The sequence below is a fragment of the Erpetoichthys calabaricus genome, chromosome 17 (genome assembly GCF_900747795.2).
Source record: "Erpetoichthys calabaricus chromosome 17, fErpCal1.3, whole genome shotgun sequence".
Lineage (NCBI taxonomy): Eukaryota > Metazoa > Chordata > Cladistia > Polypteriformes > Polypteridae > Erpetoichthys > Erpetoichthys calabaricus.
In genome coordinates, this window is record NC_041410.2 from 78,625,523 (window position 1) to 78,637,801 (window position 12,279).

The window sequence follows — 12,279 nt, forward strand, 5'->3', positions numbered from 1 at the left end:
GTCAAGCTGAAAGCTGACGACAGCATGTCCTACTGGGATGTCACGTGCATGTTTTTAACAGTTGATTTCTTTGCCACTCTCCAATTAAGCTGGTACTGGTGAAGCACCCGGGCAATAGTTGTTGAATGCACAGTCTGTCCAGTCTTAGCCACTGTGGCCTGTAATTCCTTCAGACTTCTCATAGGTGTCTTGTTGGCCTCCTCAATAATCATCTTCTTTCACAATCGCTCTGTTTTTGTGGACGGTCTGCTCTAGGCAGATTTACAGCTGTTCCATACACTGTGTTTCTTATTGATTGCTTTAGCTGGGCTTCAAGGGATATTCAGTGTCCTGGACATTTTCTTGTGTCCATCCCCTGACTTGTGCTTTTCAATCGCCCTTTCACAGGGTTGCTTGGATTGTTCTTTTATCTTCAATGTGTAGATGTGTGACTTTCCAGCTAAGGTGCATTTATATTAAAGTCACTTCAAACCCATCCATCCATCCATCCATTTTCCAACCCGCTGAATCCGAACACAGGGTCACGGGGGTCTGCTGGAGCCAATCCCAGCCAACACAGGGCACAAGGCAGGAACCAATCCCGGGCAGGGTGCCAACCCACCGCAGGACACACATAAACACATCCACACACCAAGCACACACTAGGGCCAATTTAGAATCGCCAATCCACCTAACCAGCATGTCTTTGGACTGTGGGAGGAAACCGGAGTGCCCGGAGGAAACCCACGCAGACACGGGGAGAACATGCAAACTCCACACAGGGAGGAACCCGGGTCCCCAGGTCTCCCAACTGCGAGGCAGCAGCACTACCCACTGCGCCACCGTGCCGCCCCACTTGAAACCCTTTAACTTCAAATTGGTGATCTCCATTGAACTAATTATGTTAGCTGCACCAGTGATGATTCAGACATGTCATATTAACAGAAGTTAATTACTTTGTGTTTTATGTTTGTAATTAATTTGGACCACTCTGCAGAGATCTGATTTCACTTGGACATCAGTCTTTTTCTGTTGATCAGTGTTGAAAAAGGCAGATTAATTACACTGTGACTCGATGTTCAAAAGGTGGTGGTTATAGGCATTCTACTCTGTTGTTAAAGATGTCCAGTGTTCCTTTTCACTGTAGATGACAACCATTAACTCTTGGTGTGTAGCTAGTTCTCAGAATGATGAAAATTCTTGTTTTTTTTAATTTTAAACATATAATGAAACAAGCTCTAATTTTATATCATGTGAATGTCTGACTAGTAAAGTAATGAAGCTTTCTGACTCTGCCTTTCTGAACCTTTACTCTGTGAGCCTGAATATACTGATAAGGAGCTGCAACAGAAAGCAGAAAAGAAATAGAATTGGTGAACCACAAAGAGAGGAACATTTACAGCCTCAGCCTGTAACAAGGCTGTATGTAAAGAGGGAATAGCCAGGCACATGTAGAAAATTTAAAATTATGTCTTTTGAGGATGAAACCTAGAAATATTGGAAGTATCAGGATCACTAAAAAAGGGTTGATGGAAATTGCAGACACTCCCATCTTTTTCATTTTACTTTCACATTTTGGTATGCATGCTTTCAGACCAGGATAACTGAAACAGAACGTCATGCTAGCAGCTACTGTACATACACTTGTTTTACTTACACAGATTATTTGTGATGTTTTATCTCTCGGCACTTCCTGTAGCATCCCTTTCGCAACCATGAAAACTCCATTCACGCAAGACAAGACACTGTGAACAGAGACGATAGCAGGATGAAAAAATAGTGTTTAAGAATCTATCATTAAAATTACTTACAACATTTTGTTTTTGTAAAAATTCTTTCAAAACACAGAAGACATATTTTCTGAAACCAGAACCTGTGTAAACATGCCTTTGAAACATTGAAGTCATATTTTTGGAAAACAGGAACCTTTGCTGTTTCAGAGCGAACATATTCATTAAGTTTTAGACTGTAAGGCTTTTGTTTCACATTTCTTTTAATGCCCAACTGGCAACAAATGTAAACTGATGTTTGAGACCTTTTTGTTTTCACCTAACAAGCTTCTGGGCTAAATGAATGCTTACCACACTTTGAAAACACATATTTTACTACAGAAAGGCAGAATTGGTCCTTATCCCTCAGTTTGGCAGTTTACTACCTAATATAAGGTACAGTCAGAACCCAATTTGTATTTTAATGAGTTATTATGCATCTTGCATTTTTTTAAAAACTGCTTCTTAGTCTCTTAAGCTTTCATTTATTCACAGTTGTATTTGGGGCTTGTTTTATTTAATGAGTGTAGTGTTTATCTTGGACACTAGATGGCAGTAGATGCTATAAAGAAACAAGTTTAACAGCACCTAATTGACTCTGCCAGACTGGCGTATCATTGAGAGTCTGGCTCCTGAAAACCAGACTTTTGCCAAATTAAACTCTATGGTGTGTGATAATCCTGCAGGGAGACTAATGAGTGAATAATTAGCACTGTGGAGAGAGTGAACATTCAGGCCTAAATTGAGAGAATCTCACAAGATAAACAACATAAGGCAAGGCAACTCAAGTGGTTACTCTGATTCTTCAGGATTCTAAGAGTTTTATTATGGAAACTCTTAGTATATCAAGTCAGGTAACATTTGGTTAAGTAAACTGCATTTAATGCAGCATTTTTGAATGTGATTATTGGGTGGACAAGATGTAAAATGTTTCTGTGTTGTGTTGTTCTGTGCCTAAATTTGCTTTCTTCCCCGGGTTTTCTCTTCTGCTTGGTCCAGACTGTACAGTACGACATGGACAGCACAGCATCTGATATTTCAGAAGAGCAAGGAGCATCTTTATATATGTGTTTCCGCTGTTATCAGCTGTATGGGACTTTGGAAGAAGTATTGGCACATCAGCTGGCCTCGCACCCAGAGGACAATGAGGACGATGACACTCCACTTACTGCTACAAACCAGTCTATTGTTCAAGAAGGAATCTTTCAAGAGGAGGTAAGAGGGATTTCTTTATTTTCAGAAGGTAGGTAGCTTTAATTTGTCATTGTTTGTTCACTCAGCAAAGGAGGTCAACTGTGTTGTGTTATACAGTGGTCTTTAGGAAATTCATCTTGACAGAATGGGGCTTGCGGTGGGGGGGTCATTCTGACATGACATATCATGGTTGAATTAAGATCACTGTTGTAATATACTCTTATTCTTCCACTCCAACAGAATATCCAGAACTGGTATCATTGTGTCCATTGTGGGTATTTGCTTGGTTCACCCCAGGAACTTGTATGGCATCAGCAGCAAATGGGCTGCGGCCAGCAAATTACATCACAGATACATGTTGTAAATGAGCTTCAAGACCAAGATGGTCACAGAGAAACTCCTGTCCAGGAATCAGTTAAACATGAAGCCATCTTGGAGGAGGTACCGCTAATTCGCTACCAGTGCAGTGACTGTTTAGTACTGTTTGAAACTCCAGTTCAGTGGCAAAAACACAGAAAGCAAGGTGAATGTAGGAACATTGACAGCACTTCTGTGCAAAAGCAAGTAGTTGAAAATTTCCTGGTAAAAGAACATTCGAAGGATACGTTGTCTGAAGAACCATGCAAGTCTGAAGCAGAGAACCAACCGAGTCAAAAATCATTTGAGCAAGAGAACTGCTCTCAGGAGACAGGGGCTGTGGTTTCGCAAGATTTAATTTCCCCCATTCAAATGGTAGAGAAGAAAATGACAACACCTCAGCTTCTTACAAATAATCCTACAACACAGACCAAGGGTGATACTTCAGTAGAAACAATTGACAGTGTTGTGATGATGGAAGAGAATAGAAGAGAATGCCCAGATTCTACTGCTACTGAAGCAGATACTAAAAAGATCAGCAATGAAATGCATTCCAGTGAACGTGTTGGTGTGTCTCTGCAGCACGAGCAAGACAAAATGGCTGATGCAGGCACTGAAATGTCTTTAACATATGCCGCTGACGTAGCCTCACAACCACAGTTTACACAGCCCCAGAAAGAGAAGATAATTAAAGAAATGCCCACAATGGCAAGTGATGACATCCTCAGGACTCCTGTTGCTGGAGGAGAGGATTCTGGAAATAACAACTCTGTTATTTGTAGTCTTGCTGAGGATCAATGTCACACCCAAACTGATTCTGAGAAACCCCAAAACAGCATTGCTTCAGAAAGTGATCAACTTGAGCAACATGATCCTAGTGACAGTAGTGCTGTGAGTCAAGCAAGCCCAAGTGCATTAAATGATGAAGGCACTCATAATGCTAAAGTTGTCTCTCAAGGCCAGGATAGACTGGTTCCTGTGTCATCAGGGACTAATCTGAGCTTTACCAGTTCTGATCCTGCTTCCTCAACAGAATGGAAATCTCGACAGCTTCATCTGTGTGTGGATTGTGGTTTAGGTTTTGGTACAGAGTTGGCTCTTGCAGAACATCGTAAAAAGTCTCATCACACAGAAGCTCCTCTACACATCTGCTCACAGTGTGGTGAGACATTTATGAACACCACAAAGTTTTTGTATCATCGGCGCACCCACAGGCCTTCAGGAACTGGAACCATCACTCCAACATCTGTGGCCAGCCTAACAAAAGAGGGTGGGACAAAAAATTCAAATAAGGAGTCCTCTGGGAAAATTTTGGAAGGATGTGTGTCTCGTATGAAGGGTCAGCATCTCCCAGAAACAGGCTGTTCAATGGCTGTGCCAGTGCAAGGTATAGCTGGGGGTTTGGTGTATTTAGTCTCCAATGCATTACCTAATTCTTCAGTTAATACACCCACAGCACTTAATATGCTTAACAATGAGAAGCGGGCAATGCTAGGTCAGGAGCTAACTTCATATAAAAGGCAAAGGAGAATTGTGTCCAGAGAGCACGAGAAAGTTGATACAGACAGTAGCATGGCTATAGCATACCCATGCAGAGACTGTGGACAAAATTTTGACAAGAAGACAGAGATGCTGAAACACAGGAAGGAGCAACATGGAGATTTTGTGATGACAGACAAAAGTTCTGCAGACTTTGGCTCAGCTGCTCTCCAATTTAATGGCCAAGAGCCAGGAAAGGAGTGCCACTTTCCAGCCTTGCAGGTCCCCCGCCAGCAGACACAGCACCACTGCCCCCAGTGTGGGAAAGTGTTCAGAAGGCGCTACCATCTGCGTACGCACATGGTGACCCATACTGGAGAGAGGCAGTTCAGCTGTGAGACCTGTGGGAAAAGTTTTACTTGTCAGAGTAACTTGGCCCGTCACCAGATCACCCACTCTGGGAAAAAGCCCTACTCTTGTGAACAGTGTGGCAAAACGTTTACACAGTCGGGCACACTGAAACAGCATCGCTTAATCCACCTCTTAGCAGAATCCCGAGCCACTGGAACAGCCAACAAAGCCCAGATTGAAGAAGTTTTCCTGCCTCATCGTTGCTCAGACTGTGGGTCAGGGTTTAAACGCAAGACTCACTTGCTCATCCACAGGTAAGATTGCCAGATTTGAGACTCTGTTTGTTTGGTATAACCTAAGTGAGGTGGAAAATAAAGCAGAGGTCAGCAGACTGCCTCACTGATGTCAATGTCAAATCATTCTTGACTGTAGATGTCTAGACAGTTGATTTTTTGTCATCTAAAATGAAATTGGCTTTCATTTTCCCATTTAATTCCTGAATAGAGTATGTTTAGTTCAGATTATTTTTTAACTCTGCATTTCTAGGATCCTGTAATACCTCATATAAATTTTGAAGGCAGGCGTTATACAAAAAATGATGCTTGAGTAGTTTTGTGTGTGTGTGTGTGTTATTAGAATTTACTTGCAAAGTATGGGATTCAGCATATGTTACTGTGAATTGAATATAGAAATCTTTAAAGCCACTCTTTGTATTTAATGAAACATTTGACAGATTTAGAGTACTAAGCAAATAGTTTGAGCCATATAAATGAGGTTCCATTAGTGTACATTGACCCAAACAGCACATATACACTATGGCATATAATCTTTTTGCATATGAAATTCTTCAATTATGGTGTGGCACTATTTCTTATAAAAATCAATCAACTCACATCCTTTAAAGGATGAGCAAAATGTGGTCTCCGGTGTCATGCTGCCATCTCTCATAAATGTGTGATAATGTTCAGAGAAGAGGACTGAAAAAGTGATTGCATAGGGATCATTTTTCTGCCATGTACATTAAACTTCTGACTGATTAGCACTTTCTGTAATGGAAGGAACATTGACATCCTGAATCCCACACTTCATAGATTATGCAAAATGCTGCAGTGTGGGACAAAGATGTTGAGTTAGAATGCAGTTCACACCATCCTAGAACCCTTCACTTCTGCACCTACACATACACTTATCTGATTGTGGAGAACATGATAAAAGATGATGCATTCATCAATATCACAGTCCTCAACTGATTGATAGTCCACTTTACACCCTGACTATGGCATATTACTCTAAATGGGCGGCCCTTGAGAGTTGTGCTTACATTTAATTGATTTCAGTGTGCTGATATGCTTAACTTTGCACTCTGAACTAAAGGATGAACATTACACACAATGATTATACACTTCCAACCGTGGTTGCCCTTTCCCTACAGTTGTTCCTGCTTCTCTGGTGATTTTGGCTTCACCTTAGACATGTTTGCTCATGATGAGCCATTTTAATAACTGAGCATCCTACAAGATATGTCGTAGCAATTACTGCTTTTTCAAAATCAACAGAGTCAAGCTTATTAGCCTTAATTTATAGGTATTAAATCTTTCCGGTACTGGGATGTTTATTGCTTCATTAACACAGATGCTTCACTTCTATGAATATGCTTGCTTTCAGTGAACTTTGTGTTCTACCTTGATGGCCGTTACATGTTTGCTTTCAATGCCAGACGCTTCTGTTCTATTCTATCTGTTTTTTGCACATCTTTTAATAAACATATGGTATTTAGTAATAAAAATGTATGTACAAATGAAAGTAAAACTGTAGTTAGAGACCTTGGAGATTAATTAATTTGGATTAATTTCTTACTTAGTCATTTTGTGTTTATGTTTTGCTTTCTTAATCGTATCAGTGTTGTGTTTACTGCATAGTCCATGTGTTAATTTTTTGAGTCAGTAGGGAAGCATTACCCTGTGTGCCTCTTCAATCTGTATTCACTTTCATGAAGTATCATTGTGCAGTGCAATGTTGTCTACTGACATGCCAGTTATGGGGAAAAAGGGCCCAGCTTGAAGGAATGCCCTTACTGATACACAACTGACTGTTACCTCTGCCAGAATAAATTTATTCCAAACTACTGGTTTTCAGGATTCCACAGAGATGCCAAAAAACCCTTGGCAGCCCCTGCCATTAACAGCTGTATTTTATCATTAAGACTCCAGGAATTAAATTAAGCCATCCATACTACAAGTGCACTGTAAAGTTTTTAAATTAAGCCTTAATTGAGTCATATATGGCAGAAAGAAGAGCCCAGTTTGGTATTTACAAAACTTGATTTGATCCCTTTTTCAAACTGTTAACGGGGCCTAATAAGTGTAAGGTGGTTAGGATCACTTGTTTGATCTGCTGTCCTTTGTATAAAACCAGCTTACTTAGTAGATTTGTGTGACAATTTGTTTTTCAGACATATCCACACAGGGCAATATCCCTTTCAATGTGAAGAGTGTGGGGATTCATTCCTCAGAAAGAGATTGCTGGAACTACATCAATTGCAGCACCAAGGTAGTAACGTTACTAGGCTGAATCATTGAGGGAAACAATTGTGCATTATGGTATTTAGTAGTTCAATTCTTTATAAGTACTCTGCAGTAAAGTTACAACTGATGGGTGCTTCATAGGTAGTTTAGTTCTGTACTGTATTTTATTTTATTTTTTTTTTAAATTTGTGTCAGCTTCTTTTTGAGGACAGATTGCCAGTGCTATACACTTGCTGAATGTGTAAGACAGTTGGTTCTTTGAAAATTTTGGAATTGGATGCCTCATGTCTTATTGCACGGACATTTTATTTAAAGGTATAGGATCAAATCAAAAAACGTACTCTTTGCAAGATGTGTGCCGTAGTTATTAGGCAGTTCTGTTGTCAAGTTTATGGTGCATGTTTTTGCTGTTCTGTTTCTGCTCTAATGCTGAGCTACCATTTATGGAAAGTGGTGAGACACCCCCCAGTTCACTGCAAGGTTGCAATAGAACAGTTGATGGGTTTCCAGTCTAAAAGAATTGAGCTGGCACTCTCAGTGTATAGATTGACGTTGACAGTTCTGTCTGCTGACTATGCAAGTTTAGCTTGTTTCAGAAGCCAAATATTTTCATGAGGTTATTTTTTTTTTGTGAAGAATATGGTTTGTGATTCTATAGTATTTCTTTTTGTTAGGTAAAGACCCTGTTACCTGTCTGGTTTGTGGAGCTCAGTTTTTGGATGATGCTGGTCTAAAATCACACAAGAAATGCCGCCCAGGTCAGGAGTGTGTATATTGTGGTAAACACTGTCTGACACAGGAGAAACTGGAGTTGCATCAGCTCACCCATTCAGGTTTGCCTTCTCATCGTTGTCCTAAGTGTGGCCGTCGTTTTGCCAGCCAGCAGAGCCTAGACAGTCACATTGTCAGACACACGGGGGGACTGCGTTGCTTCCATTGTGAGGACTGTGGCAAGGATTTCACTACAGCAAGTTCCTTAGCTGTGCACCAGAGGATTCATACTGGTGAAAAACCCTATCAGGTAAAGTGTCATTGTATTATTTGTTTGTACTTTATGACTTGTCACTTTATTTTCTGTCCATATTAATGTACTCACTAAGTGAAAATAGCTTACGGCTTCTTTTTCACATCATAAATTCAATTCAATTCAGTTAATTTTTGTTTAGTGCTCTTCACAGAGTGCAGGCACAGTACTTTGTGACAAGTTTACAGATAGATACAAAATAAACTTTACTAATTACGTAGTAAATACACATACTGTAAAGGCACAGGTTGATTTAAATAGACAGAAAACAAAGTTGTTCCTAACTGAATCTGTTCATTGACTAATTGTTGAGCCATGAATCTTGTGGACACTCGCTTGAAGCAACTTATGTTTATTAATGGGAAAATCATATTATTTCTGAATTTGTGATATTTTTGTCCAGTCCAGCTTTGACCAACTCATAGTAATAATCTTATTTATTTTTATGTAGTGTGTCTCTTGTGGCAAGCGCTTCAGACAGATTCCCCACCTGAGGGACCATGAACGTCTGCATAGTGGTCTGCGACCTTTTGCATGTCAGGTGTGCGAAAAGACCTTTGTGCTTTCAGCACGACTTAATGAGCACTTGCGCACCCACACTGGTGAGAAGCCATACTCCTGTGCCGTATGCAACAAAGCTTTCCGCTCTCTCTCCAACCTTGGAAAACACCGCAAAACTCATAAAATCGCTGACTCATCCAACAAAGACGCAGTAAGTAGTAACACTACTGGCAATTTCATGGAACATACTGTTTCTTATAAGACTATCGAGGAGGCTTCTAGCACAGTCAACACCATTCTATTGGTACAAGCTGGCAACAGTATTGTGCCAACTTTGCCACAAAGCAGCACAGCTGCTACCCAGCTGCTTCATCTCCCAGATCTTGCAGGCTCTGGAGGTACCTCAGAAAACACAGCTGAACTCTTAAAGAGCAGTGCTGCTTCTGTGGCTTTTATTTCTGGCCATATTGAACTGGCGGAACAGCTTCCCATTATCCATGATTCCATAGAAGTGGTCATTGAGGAAACAGTCTAGTATAAACATGAAGAAAAAACAGCACTGCAACTTCTTCAAAACTTAATGCTTTTCTGATGTCTATGTACTGTACTTGCAGGTGTATCTTACTTCAGGAATATTGATCACATGCATTTTACCAGCATAAAATTTTATCTGTTCATCCATTTTGTCATGCTGCTATTTTTCAGTACAACAATGGGGAGATGATAATTATAATGGCATCATTTTCATGCGATGCAGAAGTGGACCGTGGATTAACTAATGTTGTATAATAAAAATTCAGATTCATTTGCTAAATAAAACTGAAAATGTACACTGATACTGTTGCCAGACATTTTTTTTTGTCTCTTATACTTTCTGTGTGTGATGACACACTGATGCAGCTGCCTAACCTGGTACATTCTTTAACCTCCAGATCTTGACCTCAGGAGGAAACAGACAGCTTCACTAACCAGTGAAGTACAGGTCCTGAGAAGCAATGTGCTCTTGATGATCTCATGCCTGGACCTGCTCTACATCCCCAGGGGGTTGCAGCATTCTAGCAGAATGGCTTCATGGGGCTCAGGCTGTCACATCATATCAAATTAAGCCAACAAGATCAAATGCCTATACTCTAAGGACCAAGAACATGCCCGAAGGCTATATAAAAACTCCTCTAAGCATGCCGGGAGTTCAGATTCTGTCACTTTAACAATCACAATATTTAGCAAATGGCAGAGTTCATGTAAAAGCTAGTTAATTCCATCTCTTTATCGTTTAATATAAAATCTGTACTTGCACCATGCAGACATAGTTTGAAGATGTGTTAATATACCCTGCTGAATTAGGAATACAAGCTCTGTTATTAAAGGATCTAATATTAGAATCCGATTAAGGACATTGTAAATTCAGAAAAAATGGTCATGAACTTGTTGTACTTCACTCTGAGTCATCCACCCTGTCTATATGTGATTTACAAGCCAATTAATGACTGTCCTCAATTTAGAGTAGAGAAGCAAAAGAGGTTTTATCTTCAGCCTCAATTCAGAGTTAATATCTACAGTTGGTTTTTGACTAGCTTGAATTTAGAATGCAGTTCCCACATTAGGTTTATGACCAGTCAGATCGGAGGGATTTCTACTGGTTTATAAACATTCTGAAAAGAGGAGTATTTAGCATTCGGAATGGAAGAATCATAGCTTGTTTGTGACCAGTCTAAGTCCGGTGTAGGTAGACCATGAGTTTCTAGTTTAAAAACTGCCTTTGGTTTGTAACCAGTGTGACAGATTAAGGTCTCCGTGACCCCTTGAACCCTCAGACTAGACGTCAGACACCAGGTAAAAGTCCAAATATAAATATTTATTATAATAATAAAGTGCACAAAGCACCCTCCTCTCCACAATACTCAATAATAAATCAATAATAACACTACAATAATCCTCCACACTCCCAGACGTGTTGCCACCCTTCCGCCCAGCTCAGCTCAACGTCTGGGATTTCCCATCGTCCTTTTATATCCCCTGACCCGGAAGTGTTTCTGTCCAATCAGTCCACAGTTCCTTTTCCCTTCCGGGTCAGGGTAAACAGTCCTTTTCTTCACCCCGGGAGCACGTCATTCCTTCCTGTCACGTGACCGTGACGTACTCCCGGGTTATAGGGCACATAAAAGTCCACGAGCCCCCTTACAGCGATTCCCGGTGGCCCCCAAGGTATCCAGCAGGGCTGTGTATAAAAACTACATAGTCCATGAGGCCCTGCTGGAACTCGGGGCACGTCCACGCTGCTGGGAGAGCTCTGCCTTGGGGTGAGAGCCGGAGTAGAAAGCCGGCAATCCTTCACACCAGTCTGAACGCAGGTTGTGCAGGTAGTTGTTTCTGTGATTTCCATATGGCAGAGTTACAGCATGACAACTTTATACTGAGAACTTTAGCAACTGTCTAAATAACCACTCTAAATTTTTTTACTACAGCATTTATCGACATTATCAATTTCAGAAGGACCAATTCTGAAATAAATATAGTTTTCTGACTGTATTTATTACATGTAAAAAGTAATTTTGTAATGAAGTACATTTTTATTGGACTTTAAAGTAATGATGTAAATCAGCATAAGACATCTTCAGTAGACAGTAATGTGAACAATCTCAGGTATTAGGTTAGTGCTGTGATGATGTCTGTCTTCTTTAAAGGATATAGTTATTTATGCTACGACCTCTGGAGAATTCTGAAATGTGTAGTTGAGGTGTTTAGATGGCAGCTTCATAGATGGAAAAATCAGAAGAAACCCCGTTACAAATAAATACAGTATGGTATAAAGAGGATTTACAATTAGGCACACATAATGATACATTAATATGTGCTGTGTGTTTTAAGATGGCTCTGTCATTGCTCACTTAGAAACAGACATTTAATTTTAGTAAAATGTATTCATTTGGTTTTATCATCTAATTTTAATTCTAACAGTTTTTTCCTGATATTTTCTACTGCGCACCATTAGGTGAAGGTCATGCTGGTTTGCTGTTTGAAAGATGCATCATTAGATGTTGGGGGACCCTAGACTGAGATTACAGGTGGGCTTTAAATAACCTGATATAACAGAGGAATT

At 40.3% G+C, this 12,279-nt stretch overlaps 1 protein-coding gene across 3 annotated transcripts in view; it reads left to right on the top strand.

Annotated features, from left to right (window-relative positions):
* The window catches only part of znf574 (zinc finger protein 574), a 42,126-nt gene extending 32,111 nt beyond the window's left edge, over nt 1-10,015 (top strand). For 2 of the 3 annotated variants that reach the window (XM_028823004.2, XM_028823003.2), the window contains 5 exons: nt 2,748-2,963; nt 3,183-5,443; nt 7,582-7,679; nt 8,329-8,675; nt 9,130-10,015. In XM_028823004.2, the coding sequence (XP_028678837.1) occupies nt 2,763-2,963; nt 3,183-5,443; nt 7,582-7,679; nt 8,329-8,675; nt 9,130-9,714 (3,492 nt within the window). In that variant the 5' untranslated portion in view covers nt 2,748-2,762 and the 3' untranslated portion in view covers nt 9,715-10,015. Of the gene's footprint in view, nt 1-838; nt 2,964-3,182; nt 5,444-7,581; nt 7,680-8,328; nt 8,676-9,129 lie in introns of those variants that run through there. The other variant, XM_051920879.1, reaches the window with a different exon arrangement.
* The last annotated feature ends 2,264 nt before the right edge of the window (nt 10,016-12,279 follow it).